The 21,820-nt window shown below is 42.1% G+C and overlaps 2 protein-coding genes and 1 long non-coding RNA gene across 6 annotated transcripts in view; 1 reads left to right on the forward strand and 2 right to left on the reverse strand.

The window, feature by feature from the left end:
* Positions 1-21,820, reverse strand: part of LOC133608890 (UDP-glucuronosyltransferase 2B37-like) — a 696,509-nt gene that overhangs the window by 652,485 nt on the left and 22,204 nt on the right. The window lies entirely within an intron of this gene.
* LOC133608881 (uncharacterized) lies at positions 1,777-8,060 on the forward strand. The gene is made up of 3 exons (XR_009815639.2): positions 1,777-2,543; positions 3,234-3,604; positions 7,434-8,060. It is a non-coding gene; the product is annotated as an uncharacterized lncRNA (long non-coding RNA).
* pkma (pyruvate kinase M1/2a) overlaps positions 8,107-21,820 on the reverse strand; it is a 35,024-nt gene continuing 21,310 nt past the window's right edge. For 2 of the 3 annotated variants that reach the window (XM_061964492.2, XM_061964490.2), the window contains exons 6-11: positions 20,859-21,129; positions 20,542-20,692; positions 20,281-20,433; positions 16,953-17,119; positions 14,016-14,197; positions 8,107-9,123 (exon numbers count right to left, since the gene is read on the reverse strand). In XM_061964492.2, the coding sequence (XP_061820476.1) occupies positions 9,017-9,123; positions 14,016-14,197; positions 16,953-17,119; positions 20,281-20,433; positions 20,542-20,692; positions 20,859-21,129 (1,031 nt within the window). In that variant the 3' untranslated portion in view covers positions 8,107-9,016. Of the gene's footprint in view, positions 9,124-14,015; positions 14,198-16,471; positions 16,639-16,952; positions 17,120-20,280; positions 20,434-20,541; positions 20,693-20,858; positions 21,130-21,820 lie in introns of all 3 variants that reach the window. The other variant, XM_061964491.2, reaches the window with a different exon arrangement.

Genomic DNA, 21,820 nt, shown 5'->3' on the forward strand with positions numbered 1-21,820 from the left:
GGATGAGTGTGAATGTTGTCTGTCTATCTGTGATGGCCCTGCGATGAGGTGGCGACTTGTCCAGGGTGTACCCCGCCTTCTGCCCGAATGCAGCTGAGATAGGCTCCTGCACCCCACGCGACCCCGAACGGGACAAGCGGTAGAAAATGGATGGATGGATAGATAAACATCCATCCATCCATCCTGGACAAGTCGCCACCTCATCGCAGGGCCAACACAGATAGACAGACATGTCATCCCTAAAACTTGGGGATTATTGATCCAACTTATTGAATGTTTACAATGAAAAAATAAAACAAAATAAGATGTGCTGAGATAGGCTCCAGCACCCCCCGCGACCCCGAAAGGGATAAGCGGTAGACGATGGATGGATGGATGGGTGTTAATATTTTAGAATAAGTTTCACCAATTGAGTAATATTTGTTAAACATTTAGTTATTGTGACCCACATCTTATCTTACAACTGCTACCAGTAATTGTTTCCTTGATTCAACACAAAAATTCTAAATGGTAATTTTTTTTTAAAATGTTGTAAATAAACCTGGAATAACGAGCCGGTCTTTAGAACGGCTTTTTGAAAGGAATGGCTCCTCAAAATCCGACAGCCTTTAAAGAGCCATACATCCTATCTGTAGTCCTGTGTGTAGAAAAACGTATAGGGCAACTATAGTTTCATTCATATACTATTACAATGTATTTTTATTAGATTTAGATTATTTAAGGAATGTTGCGTATACTGTATTCATAATAAACCATACGTTTTAAGATATCATTTGAAAATCAAACATGAAGTTAATGATCATGCTTGCATTGATTTTATAGCTACTACTAGCACTCATAGACATCTTATAAGTAGACGCAGCATCGAGCGCTACTGGCGCTGACGAGACGCGGGGCTGCCATCTTGGAGTGGTGATCCGCTCCACAGAGGTGCAATTCATTTGGCAGGAGCAATGAACTGTCAGCGCATTTAATTAATCTTACCTCACTGAATACCACTGATTTTCACGCGGTTGTTTGTCATACGTGTAGTTATGATAAATGACATGTTGTGGCGTGTTTTATTATTCGTGGTTTGCTTAACAGTAGTAGAATATTATTATATGCTATAAGTGACCAGACGTCCGAGATCAAAACTGGGAATATAATCCCAGCGAAGGGGGTAAAAAATTATAAGCTATTTTTAATATGATTAGGTTATATATACATGCGTATATCCTACATAAACAATGTATGAATACATTATATATATATATATATATATATATATATATATATATATATATCTCCATCCATCCATTTTCTACCGCTTATTCGCTTTGGGGTCGCGGGGGGCGTTGATATATATATACCGGTATATATATATATATTTTTTTTTTTTTAGGGACCTATAGACTCTCTGTTGCTGCAGCAGCAGAGAGTTTATTCTGTCTTGACACTTTGTATTGCTATTTTGTAAAACATTGGGTTGGAAAGCTAGACTAAATTTAGATTTGCATAATATTGTATAGCCACTGTCCATCTGATTGTCTAGTTAGCTAACATATATTACACCCCCACACACACACACAATCTGGACTGTGGTCCTAACTTTTAGCCCTGTTGGCTTTTACAATCTTTATCTTCATCATTTATTTCAACTTTATGTTACTCATGTATGACATTTTTAAATGTCATCAATTTCATTGACAAGCAATTCTATTATGGTCATACTCTTGTTTGCTAGCAGCTACGATTTCAGTACTATTGAATATCTTTGCTCCTTCTCAACTCGGTGGTAATATTCTTTTCACAAATACGTTAATGTTAAATATTACTTGTGAAAAGTAATCCCCCGATTCCTATTTTCAACAGTCCGCTTATTTGAGCAGGAAAACGCTGAACACCAGCTTCTTTTCCATCTTTGTTTTCTACCTGTCAACTGTCAGTTTAGGCTGCTCGCCGGCTCCTCATCACCACTTCAAGATGGCGGCCGAATTTCTCGCGTCACAGCAGCCAATGCTGCGTCTACTTATAAGATGTCTATGCTAGCACTTCTTTACAAAACTGCTTTTATTTTTGAATTAACCGGAAGTGACACACGCTCTCTAAAACTTACGGTCCAATAAAATTTGAACACAAAATAAACGCATGTAAAAACACTTTAACTACTGCTATATGTGGGGGGGATAATGAACATTAACAAACATCATAAAAACGATATATTGTCCTCTAGAACTAGCACGTCACTCCGTCATCCTGCCGTGACGTAGCAATGTGGCGGCCATCTTGTACAGCGATTTTCATTCAATTTACCTTATCAACGCCAAAACGTGTGTTATTTAGAAAGTCCATCCATCCATTCATTCATTTCCTACCGTTTGTCCCTTATGGGGTCGCTGGATCCTATCCCAGCTGCACATGGGACATTTAATTAAAGATCCCCAAAAATATTCTTACCGATGAAAGCTCCAGCTCAAAGGGGCGTGTCGGTTTTCGGCCGTAGTGTCGCGAGAGTACTGTACTTCCGGTGTGAATAACTGCTCAGCGTGCACGTTAACGTGGTCAGTAAATTTTACTTACTTACTTCCATCCATCCATCCATCCATTTTCTACCGCTTATTCCCTTTTGGGGTCGCTGGAGCCTATCTCAGCTACAATCGGGCGGAAGGCGGCGTACACCCTGGACAAGTCGCCACCTCATCGCAGGGCCAACACAGATAGACAGACAACATTCACACTCACATTCACACACTAGGGCCAATTTAGTGTTGCCTTATTTTGTGTTTTGATTTCCACGCCCTTTCTTCCGCATATCAATAATTTTTGACATTGATAATACATTTACGAGTATCATTAATACGCATATGACATGTCATGTAGTACAACAGACCTTTACATTACGCAACTTGTCCAGGGTGTAGTCCGCCTTCCGCCCATGTGCAGCTGTGATAGGCTCCAGCATCCCCACGACCCCAAAGGGAAAGCGGTAGTAAATGGATGGATGGAAGTCATTTAATTAAAGATCCCAAAAATATTCTTATCGCTGAAAGCGCCAGCTCAAAGGGGCGTGTCGGTGTTCGGCCGTAGTGTCGCGAGAGTACTGTTCTTTCGGTGTGAATAACTACTTAGCGTACATTAACATAAAACGTGGTCTGTAAATTTTACTTAGTTGTTCCCTATCATTCATTTATTTTGTAATGAGCAACAAACATACATTTATCCATCCATCCATTTACTTCCGCTTATCCTAGGTCGGGTCGCGGGGGCAGCAGCCTAAGCAGAGAAGCCCAGACTTCCCTCTCCCCAGCCACTTTGTCCAGCTCCTCCCGAAGCGTTCCCAGGCCAGTCGGGAGAGATAGTCTTCCCAACGTGTCCTGGGTCTTCCCTAAACACCTCCCTGGGGAGGAATTCGGGTGGTATCCTGAGCAGATGCCCAAACCACCTCATCTGGCTCCTCTCAACGTGGAGGAGCAGCGGCTTTACTTTGAGTTCCCCCCGGATAACAGAGCTTCTCACCCTATCTCTAAGGGAGAGACCCGCTACCCGGCGGAGGAAACTCATTTTGGCCGCTTGTACCCGTGATCTTGTCCTTTCGGTCATAATCCAAAGCTCATGACCATAGGTGAGGATGGACGACATACATTTATAATTCACACAAAAGTCAAGGCACTTTCAACATCAAGGAAAGAAAACAAAAGCAAATACAGATGAGTAATAATACTAAAGAATATGAAAAAAAAGGGCTACCTAAATCACATTCAATGTTTTTAACAAGGATATCAATTTAAGGGCTTTAATACTCTTAATCATTCTCCAAGATTTGATTGATAGTTGTAAAGTTAAAGTACCAATGATTGTCACACACACACACAAGGTGTGGTGAAATTTGTCCTCTGCATTTGACCCATCACCCTTGATCACCCCCTGGGAGGTGAGGGGAGCAGTGGGCAGCAGCGGCGCCCGGGAATCATTTCTGGTGACTTAACCCCCAATTCCAGCCCTTGATGCTGAGAGGGAGGTAATGGGTCCCATTTTTATAGTCTTTGGTATGACTTGGCAGGGGTTTGAACTCATATCCTACCGATCTCAGGGCAAACACTCTAACCCAGGGGTGTCAAACTCAAATACAGAGGGGGCCAAAATTTAAAACTGAACAAAGCCTCCTCTCTGAGCTGCCACCTTACCGTGGTAGAGGAGTTTGCGTGTCCCAATGATCCTAGGAGCTATGTTGTCCGGGGGTTTCTATGCCCCCTGGTAGGGTCTCCCAAGGCAAACTGGTCCTAGGTGAGGGATCAGACAAAGAGCAGCTCGAAGACCTCGATGAAGAACACAAACCAAGGACCCAGATTTCCCTCGCCCGGACGCGGGTCACCGGGGCCCCCCTCTGGAGCCAGGCCCGGAGGTGGGCACGGGGCCCGGCCGGGCACAGCCCGAAGAGGCAACGTGGGTCCCCCCTCCAATGGGCTCACCACCTATAGCAGGGGCCATAGAGGTCGGGTGCAGTGTGAGCTGGGCGGCAGCCGAGGGCAGGGCACTTGGCGGTCCGATCCTCGGCTACATAAGCTGGCTCTTGGGACGTGGAACGTCACTTCGCTGGGGGGGAAGGAGCCTGAGCTAGTGCGTGAGGTGGAGAAGTTCCGGCTAGATATAGTCGGACTCACTTCGACGCACAGCAAGGGCTCTGGAACCACATCTCTTGAGAGGGGCTGGACTCTCTTCCACTCTGGCGTTGCCGGCAGTAAGAGGCAACAGGCTGGGGTGGCAATTCTTGTTGCCCCTCGGCTCAAAGCCTGCACGTTGGAGTTCAACCCGGTGGACGAGAGGGTAGCTTACCTCCGCCTTCGGGTCGGGGGACGGGTCCTGACTGTTGTTTGCGTTTACGCGCCAAGCGGCAGCTCAGAGTACCCACCCTTTTTGGATTCACTCGAGGGAGTACTGGAGAGTGCTCCCCCGGGTGATTCCCTCGTTCTACTGGGGGACTTCAACGCTCATGTTGGCAGCGACAGTGAAACCTGGAGAGGTGTGATTGGGAAGAATGGCCGCCCGGATCTGAACCCGAGTGGTGTTCTGTTATTGGACTTTTGTGCTCGTCACAGATTGTCGATAACAAACACCATGTTCAAACATAAGGGTGTCCATATGTGCACTTGGCACCAGGACAACCTAGGCCGCAGTTCCATGATCGACTTTGTAGTTGTGTCATCGGATTTGCGGCCTCATGTTTTGGACACTCGGGTGAAGAGAGGGGCGGAGCTTTCTACCGATCACCACCTGGTGGTGAGTTGGCTGCGATGGTGGGGGAGGATGCCGGACAGACCTGGCAGGCCCAAACGCATTGTGAGGGTTTGCTGGGAACGCCTGGCAGAGTCTCCTGTCAGAGAGAGTTTCAATTCCCACCTCCGGAAGAACTTTGAACATGTCACGAGGGAGGTGCTGGACATTGAGTCCGAGTGGACAATGTTCCGTACCTCTATTGTCGAGGCGGCCGATTGGAGCTGTGGCCGCAAGGTAGTTGGTGCCTGTCGTGGCGGTAATCCTAGAACCCGTTGGTGGACGCCGGCGGTGAGGGATGCCGTCAGGCTGAAGAAGGAGTCCTATCGGGTTCTTTTGGCTCATGGGACTCCTGAGGCAGCAGACAGGTACCGACAGGCCAAGCGGTGTGCGGCTTCAGCGGTCGCGGAGGCAAAAACTCGGACATGGGAGGAGTTCGGGGAGGCCATGGAAAAAGACTTCCGGACGGCTTCGAAGCAATTCTGGACCACCATCCGCCGCCTCAGGAAGGGGAAGCAGTGCAGTGTCAACACCGTGTATGGTGGGGATGGTGCTCTGCTGACCTCGACTGCGGATGTTGTGGATCGGTGGAGGGAATACTTCGAAGACCTCCTCAATCCTACCAGCACGTCTTCCTATGAGGAAGCAGGGCCTGGGGAGTCTGTGGTGGGCTCTCCTATTTCTGGGGCTGAGGTTGCCGAGGTAGTTAAAAAGCTCCTCGGTGGCAAGGCCCCGGGGGTGGATGAGATCCGCCCGGAGTTCCTTAAGGCTCTGGATGTTGTGGGGCTGTCTTGGTTGACAAGACTCTGCAACATCGCGTGGACATCGGGGGCGGTACCTCTGGATTGGCAGACCGGGGTGGTGGTTCCTCTCTTTAAGAAGGGGAACCGGAGGGTGTGTTCCAACTATCGTGGGATCACACTCCTCAGCCTTCCCGGTAAGGTCTATTCAGGTGTACTGGAGAGGAGGCTACGCCGGATAGTCGAACCTCGGATTCAGGAGGAACAGTGTGGTTTTTGTCCTGGTCGTGGAACTGTGGACCAGCTCTATACTCTCGGCAGGGTCCTTGAGGGTGCATGGGAGTTTGCCCAACCAGTCTACATGTGCTTTGTGGACTTGGAGAAGGCATTCGACCGTGTACCCCGGGAAGTCCTGTGGGGAGTGCTCAGAGAGTATGGGGTAACGGACTGTCTTATTGTGGCAGTTCGCTCCCTGTATAATCAGTGTCAGAGCTTGGTCCGCATTGCCGGCAGTAAGTCGGACACGTTTCCAGTGAGGGTTGGACTCCGCCAAGGCTGCCCTTTGTCACCGATTCTGTTCATAACCTTTATGGACAGAATTTCTAGACGCAGTCAGGGCGTTGAGGGGATCTGGTTTGGTGGCTGCAGGATTAGGTCACTGCTATTTGCAGATGATGTGGTCCTGATGGCTTCCTCCGGCCAAGATCTTCAGCTCTCACTGGATCGGTTCGCAGCCGAGTGTGAAGCGACTGGGATGGGAATCAGCACCTCCAAGTCTGTGAATCCACACCAAACAATAATGACAAACACATTTCGGGAGAACATTCGCACCGTAACACAACAGAACAAATACCCAGAATCCTTTGCAGCACTAACTCTTCCGGGACGCTACAAAATATACCCCCGCTACCACCAAACCTCCCCCCCCACACACACACACACCTTGTAGCGTCCCGGAAGAGTTAATGCTGCAAAGGGTTCTGGTTTAGTGTGGATTCACAGTGTGGCGTATATTTCTAACAGTGTTAAAGTTTTTTATTCGGCTACCCTCAGTGTAACCTGTATCGCTGTTGAAGTATGCGTTGCATTCTAACGTATGTGCGTGCAGAAGCTGCACATGTTATGTGACTGAGCCAGCGCTGGCTGGCTGGCGTTTGGAAGACTCCCGGGAGGATCGGCGGGCCAGCTTTAGTGTTAATTTGATATCCCCTCAAGGGCCAAGTGAAATTTGGCCCGCGGGCCCCAGAGTTTGACACCCATGCTCTAACCACTAGGCCACTGAGTAGGTTAGTAACCCATTAAGCCAATTAGAAAATGTAGGCCTTACTTTCATAAATCGACATTTATGTAGAAAAAAATTTGCCTGGAGCATAACAATGTTGACAAACATTTCTATGTTACAGTCGTTTATACAAATACCACATTTGATCTTTTCTATAGAGAATGGGGACATCTCCATTCATCCATTTTCTACCGTGTGTCCCGTTCGGGGTCGCTGGAGCCTATCTCAGATGCATTCGGGCGAAAGGCGGGGTACACCCTGGACAAGTCGCCACCTCATCGCAGGGCTAACACATTAAGACAGACGACATTCACACACTAGGGCCAATTTAGTGTTGCCAATCAATCTATCCCCAGGTGCATGTCTTTGGAGGTGGGAGGAAGCCGGAGTATCCCGGAGAGAACCCACGCAGTCACGGGGAGAACATGCAAACTCCACACAGAAAGATCCCGAGCGCAGGATCGAACCCAGGACCTTCGTATAGTGAGGCAGACGCACTAAATTCTGTTCCACCGTGCTGCCCGGACATCTCCAATGACATCTCACGTCCCTTCTTCCGCATAGCAAAAATGTATGACAATAATATATTTACGTGTAACATTCATACACATGTCATGTACAACAGACCTTTACATTAAAATGGTATGACCATTGGTAGACAATAGTAGATGAACACTGGACCTATACTTCATTAGTATTGAACAAAGCATAAATCACCAAATATATTGTTTGTGTAGTTTACAGCTAAATCTTTGTTCCCTCTGGGTTGTTACGGTCTGAAATTACAGGATGTTGTACTGGTTTCCGGAATAAAAACACTTGCCAAATGAGTTCGGTATTTTGTCTCTTTAATGGTGAAATCCAGTCTGGTGACGACGCAGTACACCAGCTACACATGACCTCTTCATGTTGCTTATACACTAGCGTAACAATCAAAAAGCATATCGGACACACGACGTAGACAAACAATACATTTTCAAATGTTTATTACCCATCATCCATTGGGGCAAAACCCCATCAAAGTGCCCTTTTCATGTATTTTTATCATAAGTGCCAACTTAGATATGATCAGACCACAGGTGAGGGATATAGGACACATCTAACATAAATACAGTAACAAGCTCCAACCGGGGAGGGACATCCAAAAGATCTAGTTTGACAAAATAGAAGTTATTATAGATGTCCCAAATAAAAACACTATTTACTATAATAATCAAGTATTTTATAGAGTGTAACACAATGGAGTAGGATTAGGAGTGTGACATATAGTAAAAGCATGGAGGACACTTCATACACACAGCACTGCACAAAACTCTGCTGAGGTGGATACGCCACTATTTTGCTCGATTGCTTGACCAAGGAGGAGTGTTTAGTAAACTCCCGTCATCACCTAAACAAAGAGTCGCCATGCGCATGCACCAGTAGATTGGACCGCATTGAATACAAGCGTCTTGAATGTGAATACATACAGCAGTTCCTTGCTTGACGTGTGTCAATCTGAGGCCCCGTCGTTGAAATTGTTTTAATGAAAGGAATGGACGCAGGAATGAAAATTACACAGCGCTAGAGTACTAACCCACCTTAAATGGTTCTTACAAAAACAGGCTGCCCGATCTCGCTGATATTAGATTGTATAGTAGTCGTTCACCGGTAGAGCTGAGGCGTTGGAGAATGAGGAGTGAATGAATAAATGAATGAAAAGTGTGGTTGTGTGTGGAGAAAAGAAACGGGTTCAGGTAGCTCAAGCCACCAGAACAACACGCATAGTGTTGGTGTAACCGGACCCTGGACGCCAGCCGGTCAGGACGATGACAACGTCGCCCTCCTTGAAGAAGCCTCTGACCTTGCCTGGAAAGTAAACATACTGAGTCAATCACAACTGAGTCAATCACAACTTTGCAGTTGCACAGAATGGGTTGAAAACACCTTAACCTCTTAAGGCCCAAGCTGTTAACAAGCTTTTTTTTTTTTTTTTTTTTTGCTATTTGGGCTTATTGGACCTTAATTAGAATAAAAACTAAGAATCATCTTTTGATATGATGTACTTAGTCCATAAGTAACAAATGTGTACTTCATGTTTAGTGACAGGCTAATTCTTATTTTTACACTTTTTTTTTTCCAAATTCTATTGTGTGTTGTACTCTTCTGACACCACAAGATAGCAGTATAAGTGTCCACATATACGGCCATAAGACCCCAATTCAGTAATGTACACAATTTTGGAAATAAGAGCTAAAAGGTGCTGTCCACGCATGTGGCCACTAAGCCTTTAGAGGCTAAAGGGGAACTGCACTTTTTTTTTTTTTGGTCTATAGTTCACAATCATTATGAAAGACAAGAAGACATAAGTTGTTTTTTTTCCCCCCACTTTCTAACATATAAAAAAATAGTCTCGTTCTCTGTGGCTAGCAATACAGTTAATGGGAGCAATCAATTCTACCAAGGTTCAAGGTTCAACTTTATTGTCCCCGCGGGGAAATTTGTCTTGGGCACAGTGCATCATTGCTTTCTTAACATACACAAAAACAACAGAACAAAAACACAAGCACAGACACAACCACAACCAGACAACTTGATAGACCGCTAAATCACTTTAAAAATGCATTCAAAAACCATCACCAATACTTAATTTACATTACATAACCTGTATAATAACCAAACTGTAACAACATTGTTATTGTAAGAGCGAACACTGATTATTATTTTTTTTTTTTTAGCGTACTAACACATCGGCGTGCTACGGTATTAGCCGTAAAAGCTAACTACGGCAAGAGATAAGCGAGCTTCTACGTCAGCAAGAAATGCATTAAGAGTTTGTAATTCAATAAGACACCAATCTGTATCGACTAAAAAACATGAACAATCACATTACATTATATTGTACATGGTACTTGTTATATATTGTATATATGATAGACATAATATATCAGTATATATAATATACTGTACATATATTATGTAAATATTACATATATTTGTTATATATTATATTGCTATATTTAGTCTATTTACACCTGCATTGTCCTTTCCATCCTTACACTTTCCATCATTGTAACTGAGCTACTGTGTGGAACAATTTCCCTTGTGGATCATTAAAGTTTGTCTAAGTCGAAGTCTATTACAGTGTCTGTAAGGTATTAGCCCACATTTCATGTTTTGTTTGTACACAGCTAGCCAGACAGCATATGCTGTCATGATACACGCATGACGTGCTCAGCGTGTATCATGATCAATATAAAGTGTAACTCAGTCGATGGACAGTTGTCATATGCTGTCATGATACACGCATGACGTTCTGCGTGTATCATGATCAATATAAAGTGTGACTCAGTCGACGGACAGTTGTCGTTCTGGTCCAGCTGGCCTCGGATGTTTTTTTCCGGTTTATTATGGGTAAGCAATCCATTTATGTTGAAATAGCTTGGCTTCAAGTTCCACATTTTGCAGCTTTGATTCACTTTCACCTCACTCTCTTCACTTCAGTCTGCTCCAACGTCTCACTCTTCCTTCGTACTCGCTTTTAGAAGCAGTAGTTCAGCCTCCACAAATTCAGATTCTAAAATATAAGGTTGTGAATCCTCATTTGTCCAAAAATAATCAACGTTTGTTACCTGAATCTGCTATTAGTACACATGTGTGTTTGAAACCGGAAGTAGGAACAAAAGTTTTTGCTGCTACGGAAACGGAAATAAACGCGCCCAATAATTAGTTCCCGCAATGAATAAAATGACCAAAATACGGTAAATATTGTACATTTTACATATTGTTATGAATGTGCCTGTTACTACATTATATAGAGACTTGCAGTGTGTATACAAAACGTTGATGGAGTGTTTTAAAGTTGTCTTAGAGGGCTTTGAAGGCTACAATGGTGACTTCCGTTAGCCGCATCTTGCAACCCTTTATCATCTTTAGAATCCGAATAAAAAAAATAAAATAAAAATGTTTTTGTCTCTTATGATTGTGAATGATAGTCAAAAAAAAAAAAAAAAAAAAGTGCAGTTCCCCTTTAAGGGAGTTAACACCTGTTCAAACTACAATTGTTCACAAAGTACACAGAACAAGAATTATGATGAACATCTTGAACCCTTTTGTTATTTATGTATTTAATATTTATTTGCTTACTATGGTATATTATTTATTTGTTCATTGTTCTGTTACAGAGAACAAGGAAATGGGATAAAAATGCTATGGTATGAAAAGGGGTAGGATTAAATAAGCTCTGCTTCTTCCTACTCCATTTCGGACGTGCTGTAATGAAACAACTGGAATTGCGTGATGCATTACATTGTATCGTATGAATGTTCCAAATAAACTGAAACTGAACTGAAATACCGTACTGTATTGACCCAAATATAAAAAAAGACAATCATGAATATAAGCCAACCATTTTAAAGTCACATTTTACAACAAAAAAAAAAATCTTTTTTTTTTTTAAACATGTTTTTGATAGACTTAGATTTCATTTATAAATTGTGTGATATTTCTGAGCTGCTTTATTAATCAACATTATCGTTACTTTTATCATAACTTAGCCACAGTTTGTTAAGTTGCCAATAGAGCTTTAGGACAGGATGTCACGCATCCCAGCAAGCACCACAAAAAAACTCAAAATTCCATATTGGCAGAAACTGCATTCCCAAACATCCTGAAAGATGATACGAATGACAGCCATAAAACATACTATAAGCGAGCAGAAACAGATTATGTCTGTCGTGAACACTTCATATAAATGATGAAGTATTATTCTAGTGTAGAAAGGGTTATATTCCGTACCCGATAAGGTTTCTGGCGTTTTTTTGTTTCTGTTTATTTAAAGGGGACAGTGATTTTGCTTAGCTAAAACATGAAAGCTAAATACTCGCTGACTCGAGCAATTCACAGCGGAAAACAAATGGAGAAAAAAAAAATGCTGTTATGCTACGAGTTGCTGGGGAAAAAAGGGGTCGTATTTGATCAACAAAATAAAGATAATTAGTTTACGTAAAGTTAATGAGGTAGTTGTATATATCCGGATACTGTAGATCTGAACCTTTGACCTTCACAACGGTTGACTCAAAAAGACGTAAAAAGCATGCCGGGTACTTTATAAAAGTTGGTTATATTTAATATAATACGTTTTGTGTTGCATCAATATCCGTGTGATTAAAATGTGCAGTGAACTCTGGTAATGGTATTAATTTATTTCGAACATGCAGCAGTTACAATATGATACAGCAAATATTTCCAGTTTCCCTTTACAAAATGTCCAAAAAGGAGTAGGAAAAAGCAGATCTCATTTAATTCTACCCCTATCCGTTTCATAGTTATTTTTAAAACATTTGTTTGTACTCAATCTGTAACAGAAGATAAATAAATACACGAATAAGTAAATAAATAATAGATAAATAATACAAATGTTTCTCATGAATAAATCATTAAGTAAGTCGTGACTCACATGAGATAAAATTATCTCATTTTTTAATAAGGTTCAATGTGTTTCTTGTATATATGATTCTTCTTCTTTTTAAACACAGAACGTTTTTTAAAGTGGATCATATTAGTTGATTTTTAGCTTAATCCATTCCATAATTTAATTCCACATACTGATACACTAAAGGTCCCAAGTGCATACAAATGTTTTAAGTACTTTTCCAAAATGTTATATTTCTCCTCTTTTGCTGAGATGAATTGTTGTACATTATTGGGTAGCAAATTATAGTTTGTGTATAATTTTAGCTGTTTGCAAATGCAACATATAATTGAATTTCAATATTTTGGATTCAATACATAAAGGGTTTGAATGTTCTCTATATCCGACATGATGTATTATTCTAACTGACCCTTTTTGTAACACTGTTAATGAAGTGTACGTTTGCAGTTATTTCTACACAGTTACTCAGACATGGTAACACTAGCGGGCAATAGAGAATATTATTCATTGTTGATGTATTTCTTGCCACCTTATGTTGTAGATTTTTTATATTAGATTTTGGTCAATGTCTACGTCGTCTATTTGTATTTGACTTTCTCTTCTGTTACCAAAACACATTATTTGTATTTTTTTATCTTACTGATGTTTTTGTCGAACCATCTCTTTCATTTTTTTTATTCTTTTGTTATTATTTGTATTAGCTTCTGTGTATTCTCTCCTCAACAAATAGGACTAATGTTAAGTCCTTTGTAATTTTACAAATGTTTGTATAGAAATCGAACAATTTTGGTCCCAGTATTGATCCCTGGGGTACGCCGCAAGATATTTAGCGCTGTGGACGTATGCTCCCCTAGCTTCACATATTGCTCCATGTTGGTTACATAGCTTCTTACCAAGTTCAAGACTAACCATTTGATGCCATACCATTCTAATTTGTTGGATATTAATTCATTGTAGCTACTTTTCTTGCCAAAAAGGCGATAAAAACACAACCAACCAGAGCTCTATAACCCTATTTTTGCAGTGTGTCTGCATCTTTCGAGGTCACCGGTGAATGTGAGTGAAAGGAAGCAAAATGATCATTTGCTTGGCATACCAAAAAAATATATTTATATATATATAAATAGAAGACAAAATCCGTCTTTTTAAGACCTCATTCGAAGGGAAAAATAAGCAACTAAAAATAGGGTATGTCAGAAACATGTAGTAAAAATGACCAAAGTTTATAAAACATAACCTTCTATTTCTAAGATGCAAAAAAAACAAAAAACTATTTTTTTCCCTTAATCTGCAGCCTTACAAAGAAAAAAGGTGACATAAAACTTACCCATATCCATGGCAAAGTTGACACGCATGTCCACATCCTCGGCCCACACTTCATTAGCGGGTTTGGTGTAGAGGACCGGGAATATCCCGCGGTACAGGTGAGCCTGGCGGGCGGTTTGGGCATTACGGGTCACGGCCAGGATGGGGGCGCGGGGCCTGTACCTGGAGAGCAGGTGGGCGGACCTGCAAAGGTACACAGTAAAACTTAGCCGATTACAGTGGCTTGATTCTTACGTTAATGTTTCAGGTAAGTAAGAACCGGTCATATTCAAAAGCTTTTCCAATGCGCCACTCGGCTCGCCTCTATGTTTTGGGGTCAAGCTTGCACCAGTTGGAATGCAAGACAACAATGGATGAGGATCTCTTACATTTACTCCACAGCATTTGTCTGTTGGTAAGGAAACTAGCTATCTGAGAGGCGTGAAGAATTTCAACTAGAGTCCAGAGTATGGCGTCACATTAGTGCCAAAAATCCGAGCGCATAAAAACTGTTTTCGCGCGCTGATTCTCCACTTCGTGCGCGCGCGCGTGGTGCCTTTTTGCGCGCGCGCGGTGCCTTTCTGCGCGTGCGCGACGCCTTTCTGCGCGCTCTCTGTGTACTCCTGGCATCTCTCCTTGCGCTGTCATGTTTCTTTTTGGCACTTTGGGGGCGGGTATGCTTAGACGGCTCCTTCTTTCTGATTGGTCAGGCGAAAAATGCTGAAAAATGCTCAGAGCCAATCAGAAGTATAGCAGGGCGGGTCATCGTCGATATGTATCAAGATTTACGGAGGAAGAAGTGGATAAAAAAATGTCGCGCGCTGATGAAGGTTATTTCATACCACATAAACACAATACAGGGTTATACAAAATGTGACCCAAATAAATAAGACAACACCATAATCACATCTTTCAGCCAGAACTGGTCCACCAGCAATAACATCCAACCATAACATTATTTTATATTTTCACTTCTTCTTGAACATTTGTTTTCTAATTTATGGAATTTCTTTTGATTCAGCCATAAAATTAATGAAATAATCTTTGAATTTTGTTTTTAAAATGTTAAAAATAGCTTTTAATAATGTATTCTGAAACAGTTTAAAATAATCAGAGAACTGACTAACACTGACCCTACACAACTATGTTGCACAGTTAAGTCTTTTTTTTTTTTAAAGCGTAAGAGGTAATTTCAACAGGTACAGCATCCTATTTCATATCTACATGTAATAAGATTTGTAACAAGGCAAACCGTTTGTAAATTGGTCGAAAATCGAGCAAGTTATGGTAATTTAATTAGTACATGTACCATTGACATCAATGTAATGATTGAGGCTAGATGTCCGAGGTAAGATGGCTACAACGTTGCTACGCTGGAGAATGATTGGTCATATGAAAAATGCTCAGAGCCAAACAGAAAGGAGGGGCCGTCTAAGCATACCCGCCCCCAAAGTGCCAAAAAGAAACATGACAGCGCGAGGAGAGATGCCAGGAGTACACAGAGTGCGCGCAGAAAGGCACCGCGCGCGCGCAAAAAGGCACCGCGCGCGCGCAAAAGGGTGTCGCGCGCGCACGAAGTGGAGAATCAGCGAACGATAACAGTTTTTATGCGCTCGGATTTTTGGCACTAATGTGACGCCATACCAGAGTCAATGCAATGAGCAGCCAACAGTGGATTACATCATACAGTACGTATGGTGTTGACTCTGCATACCTGGAATTCTGGCTGAGCAGGTTCTAGAAGGAATATCTCATAATAATAGGTTTGTACCAATGAAAACGTCACAAGTGCCGTGACGAGCCGAGTGTGTACTATGCAGTGAAAAAGTGTATTTGGCAATGTTACACGTGCACACTGTGACATGCGCTCACTGCAAAATCAATTAATGAAACATACTTGTTAATCCAAATGCTCTCTCCTTCCACCCTATTTGACTGCGCACTTCATCACACACATTCATTCAAAACACAGTATTTGGACAAAAGTATCGGGACACCCGGCCATGTTGACACCTTCAGGAATTAAGGTTATTTATTGTACCCCCTTTGCATCATACTTGGTTGAGCTTTAGTTTATTCCAAATGTGTTAGGAGGCACTAAAAACACGTAACAGGACAAACAGTGGCAGGCAAGTCCCTCTTAAATTGGATTAAAAAAAGCCTGAAAATATTTGTCAGTCTCCTCTATTGTACCCCCTTTGCATCTTACTTGGTTGAGCTTTAGTTTATTCCAAAGTTGTTTAAGTTATTTCACAACAAACTCATCCAAACAAGCCTTGAGGGACTCTACAAATTGAAGCATTCAATTGTCTAAAGATTTAGACTGAAATAAAGGTGTTTCTCCTGACTTGTGTCCATAAAATGTGGGGATTAGATGCACAGACTTTCCAAGTCATCTGGTGCAGAAGGGCAAAAGAACCAGGAGGGGGCGTGGGACAACTTCCCTCTGTGACACAAAGGGCATCCCTCTTGTCTTACCTCCCAGTCTTGGTGAGTACAATAATGGCACTAGCGCAGCACTTGAAAGACGACTCCACGGCACCGACTGCCACCGCCTCGGACGGGTCTCTGGTCAGGTGGGTGTGTCGCCTCAGCTCCTCAAACAGCTGCCTGTGGAAGGTGGCCGCCTCGGCCTCTCGTGCTATCTGAGCCCCAGAGAACCAATTTTGGAAGGGTGAGGAAGGAAAGGGGTGACTTTCTGTCACACATCACCACCACATGTCATTCACACAGCTGGTAGGGGCTGGATATCACTCCACAGCGTCTTGTTAGATTTAAAATGTTTTTTTTAAGTAGACAACCAAGAAAACAACTTGCAGCTTTATTAAAGTGATGACCAGCCTCTCCCAGGTTCCTGCAAGTCCCTGTCTGGCCCTACTCTTCCCTTTTGCAGCACCGACAACAGCGTTTTTTTTGTACCTGCAAGAAAGAAAAAAAAAAACCAAGGCAGCCGGCCTACCTTCCGGAACCCGTGAGCACAATGATCGCAGAGGCCAAGCTCTTAAACGCGGCCTCGACTGCGCCGATTGCAATGGCCTCAGCGGGGTCTTTGCAGTACGGCGTGGAGCGACGCAGGTCCTCAAACACCTGACGATGGAACATGGCGGCCTCGGCTTCGCGAGCGATCTGGTGAGCGAGCGAAGGCATGATGCAACAGGCCAAAACGTCCCCACGACACACACAGAGGATGGTGAAAATAAAGGAAGGACAGGAAACCAAAATATGTTAAAAAGCACAAAAGGGCGAACAAACAGAAGGAGTGTAATTAATTTTTGGGAAGAAGGAGAGAAATTGGAGAACATAATATTAACACCATAAACTCCAACACAAGCCTGTATGATTCATTCTGTGATTTAAATACATACGGAGCTAAGGTACTAGTAGAATGGAAAAACAAAGTAACTTTATATGCATAATTGTTTTTCACTGTATCTATTAAACTATATCCAATTGTACTCAGTACCCACAAATTATGTGAAAATACAGTTTGGACTTCACAAAATGCCACAATTTCAGAATTTCATTTTGCATATTCGCTCTGAATGTCTTCGGCAATTTCCGTCGATTCGAGGTCGGATGACAGGATGGGAATGCTTCTGCACTATGACCATATTGGCAGATCAGTCATGAAATATGCAATAATTGGAAAAAGATGTGTTGTTTATCATTCACAATCCTTATGTAAGGAAAGAACACATATGCTTGGCTTTTTTTTATGCATTTGAAATCGTAAATAAATAGCTACCTAGGTCCTACCTAGGCACCAAGCAACGCTGTTGATGCTATAGTGTTGCAATAAAGCTGCACTCTATCACTCAGCTTCTAAAAACTTATTGCTCATCCACTTAAGAGTTCGGCTGAAAAATTTAAGGTTGTGGATCATAATTGTTCCCAAAGTAATCGTTGTTGGCTCTCACAAAGTCTGCTTGATTAGCATTGTTGTTGATGGGAAGGGATATGTGGTTTCGAACTCTACATCACAGATCATATGACTGGCTTCCTCATTATCTCTCAAAATGGCTCGGGAATCTGTGAGATTTATACTATTTTGATCACATCAACTTATTTGCAATGATACTATTTTGATCAGATCTATTTATTTGCAAACTTTAAAAGTATTTTGGTGTCATAAATCATATATTGCTTCAATATTGAGGCAACGTGTTTTTCCATTCTACTGATCTTTTAAAGCAGAATTAATGACTGCAGAGCCACTGTAAAATATAATAAAACATTAGCCTAAAACACTGCACACAAATATTAAAAACATAAGTAGTGTGAAACTGAAAGGAAGAAATGACAGAAGCTTAAAAGGAGGTTTTGACATTTTCCTAATTTTCACTTTGTGGTTTCGGTTTAGTTACACGCAGAAGCACACAGCATGCACACCTAAAAAGGCAGGTGTAGAAGTACATTGCTGAGTCGAAGCCAGGCTGAGCAGAGCCAAACAGGACAAGCCGGACATCCATGCTGATGGTGATGACATCATGCGGCAAACACTTGACAGGCATTTTACTGATCAAAGCGCACATGTAGCACATTTTATCAATAAATATTGCTATTATGAGCAGCAGGTTAAAAAAACATCTTGTTCAAATCTCACTGAGTATTTTCATTTACTGCAAATGATTTTCATCCAAGTGTTGAAATGGGGGTTATATTTTCAGTGTGTGTTTGGGCACATGTAATGTTATACTGCACCTACTATATAGCTTTAATTCCTAAATGGTAAATGGCAGTTTTGGCAAAGCTATGAAATTAAGTTTAACGTCTACACTTCACTCAATCGCATGCTCGGGAGGTGCTGATCGATTAGCCACCGATCAGTATCGGCAGATTTTCGTGAAAAGTGTCTGATTGGCTACTGCCGATTAATGCCGTTCAACGCTGATCACCTCTGGCCGACATAGTAATATATTTTTTTATCAGTCGACTGACTGAGATAACTGTACATTTCCATACACAGAGTGGAGACGCTTCCCTCTAAAGTACGGTAATAACAATCACCTCCATTACAGCAAATAAACTGCAGTTATTAGTATCTTAAGTATCATTATTATGTAAACATTATCCCTGGAGGATGAGGTTAACCACCGTGTAAGAACAAGCCAGTAACAGGCATGCTAATTGCTAAGCGAGCTTGAAACAACAGGTTTGTTCAAGTTAAACTGTTTAAATGAATGTAAAGATAGATAAAAATCGTAGTTTTTGCTTTTTAGTTATTGTTTTCTATTGTTTAAATATTGTGTTGATATTGTTAAACTGTCAATAGAAGTCTCATGAACAAATTAAAACATGTGATCTATATTGGCCGATATCACTCATTGAAGATCGGTACCGGAATCGGCAGCATAAAACCCTGAATAGAACATCCTTATCGCATGCTGATCTATTTTTTTATATACTTGTGTTGGTGTATACCTAAAAGCAAAAACATTAAAAAATAACGGTCACTGTCCAAATACTTGTAGACCTTCCAGTGGTTGTTAGGTTTACAACTAGATTGAGAGCAAAATATGTTCAGCATTGGTGTTACAAAACCTTTCAGCAGTAGTGCATGTATAGATTATTATGATGAATACAAAGACTGATTCATCAATTGACTGCCATTTAAGCAGAAGAGAAGGTCAATACAACACGTTCTTTTAAGTAGAGAAGATTTTAACTAAAGCAGGAACTGCTTTAGTTACTACTGTAATGTGCAACTTGTTCACTTCAGGGGGGTTTTAAAACAATATGAGAGTAAGTTTATTTGAATAAATTACTCCTTGTGTACAGGGAATATCTGGATTCTTATCCTCTTGGTTAACATTTGGCAGCCTTCTCGACTGACCAAGCTACTCTGTTGCGATTGGTTACAGTTCGACCAAAGCATTCCAGGATGGTTGGGCAAAAATGCCAAAAAGTCAGACCGAAAGTAAATGTAAAGATGTCCTTCAACCATTTGGGGTAGAGGCATGGCTTTTCGCTCTTTAAAAAGGAATGGAAGCAATTAATAATGGATTTCACTACCTGAAAGTAACCAGCAGAGGGTGCAAGTAACCAAGAACTATTGTAATTGGTAGCAAGATTTTTTTTAAATTACATTTTCCATTTAGGGATTGCAGCAATCCCTTGAAAACTGTTCAATATTTAACATTTCTGGCCAAATGTCTATCCCTACTTCTGACCCTCATTTTGTCATTATAAAAAGACAGAATCATGCCACGTGAGAAAATTAAAAGCGGTTAGCTGAATATTGTTAAAGCATAGTATTTAATAGAGAAATTAATATAACTATTACTAACCATGTGTTGCGTGCGCACAGCCTCCAGAGGGTAGTCTCCCTTAGCGGTCTCGCCGCTCAGCATGATGCAGTCGGCCCCGTCGAGGACGGCGTTGGCGACATCGCTGCCTTCGGCGCGGGTGGGTCTAGGCTTCTTGATCATGCTCTCCAACATCTAAACCCCGGGTGATGTGACAGCTTTAAAAAGCTTCAACCTTGAAATCTCTTTACATAACATTGAAAAAGTGTGCGAGCATGCATATCTAATGTCCAAATTCCTGACCTGAGTGGCGCATGTAATAGGCTTGCCGGCTCTGTTGCATCGGCCAATCATCATCTTCTGGGCAAGGAAGACCTTTTCTGTGGGGATCTCAATACCGAGGTCGCCGCGGGCAACCATGATGCCATCGCTGGCTTCCATGATCTCGTCAAACCTGTAGGATGGACACCCTACCCTCAGTTACACAAGGGTTGTCATAAGGTGGCCGTTTTTTCAGGTAGCAACATGTGCACATCAGTAACTTTTCACTAAAGGTTTGTCCATCTTTTTTTTTGTATTAGAACACCACCGTGTAAAAAAAAAAAACTATCGTCACACACCTGCGCACACCCTCATGGTTCTCCAGCTTGCTGATGATCTTGATGTCCTTGCCTTTCTCCCCCAACACTTTCCGGACAGCGTGGACGTCGGCAGCCTTGCGGATGAAGGAGGCAAACACCATGTCGACGCCCTGCTCTACGCCGAAAGTCAGATCCTGGACGTCCTTTTCGGAGACGGCGGGCAAGTCGACGGCGGCGCCGGGGAGGTTGACGCCTTTCTTGCTGCCCAGGGTTCCGCCGTTCTCGATCTCGCACATGAGGAAATTGGAGCCTGGAAACGCAATCAGGTGTTTTTTTGAAAGATTTGCATGATTAGGCACGCCCTTATTATTGTTGTTTGGGTGAAAATCAGCAGACATTCGAGAGAATAGTTGCCCTGAAATTCGGGAGTCTACCGGAAAAATTGGGAGGGTTGGCAAGTGTGATGCTGTGAAGCGGCATTCATATAAAACTTGCGGGCCGCACTAAAATGTTCATATTAAGGTGTGGGCCACATGTCTGAGACCCCTGGTTTATACAAAAAAAAAAACAACTTTGTTTGCAGTGTTATTTAATTTTAAATTTCAAAAGAGTTTTGTGGCGCCCATTGTTTTCTTTAATTTGTGAAACTGGTCAAAATGGCTCTTTGAGTGGTAAAGGTTGCCGACCCCTGCACTAGTCAGTCAGTGAGTTTATCAAAGTGTGGCTATCAAGCAAGGTTTTTCGTTAATCTTAATTCAAAGCTAATACTAAACGTCAGAAGTTTTACCGTGTTTATCAATAATAGCGTTTATCATTACATCCTCTACTCTGTACCGTGTTATATATAATTATGTGTTTTTATACATAGCTATTAATAACATCTTTTTACATTTGCAACATTATATATAGCTTTTAATAACATGTTTTTACACTTGCATCATTTATAAATGTTTCATGGTGACGCTGGAATACATCAGATGTTTGACCTGTATATGGAGTAG

Source organism: Nerophis lumbriciformis, linkage group LG06 (genome assembly GCF_033978685.3).
Source record: "Nerophis lumbriciformis linkage group LG06, RoL_Nlum_v2.1, whole genome shotgun sequence".
In the NCBI taxonomy this organism is placed as follows: domain Eukaryota; kingdom Metazoa; phylum Chordata; class Actinopteri; order Syngnathiformes; family Syngnathidae; genus Nerophis; species Nerophis lumbriciformis.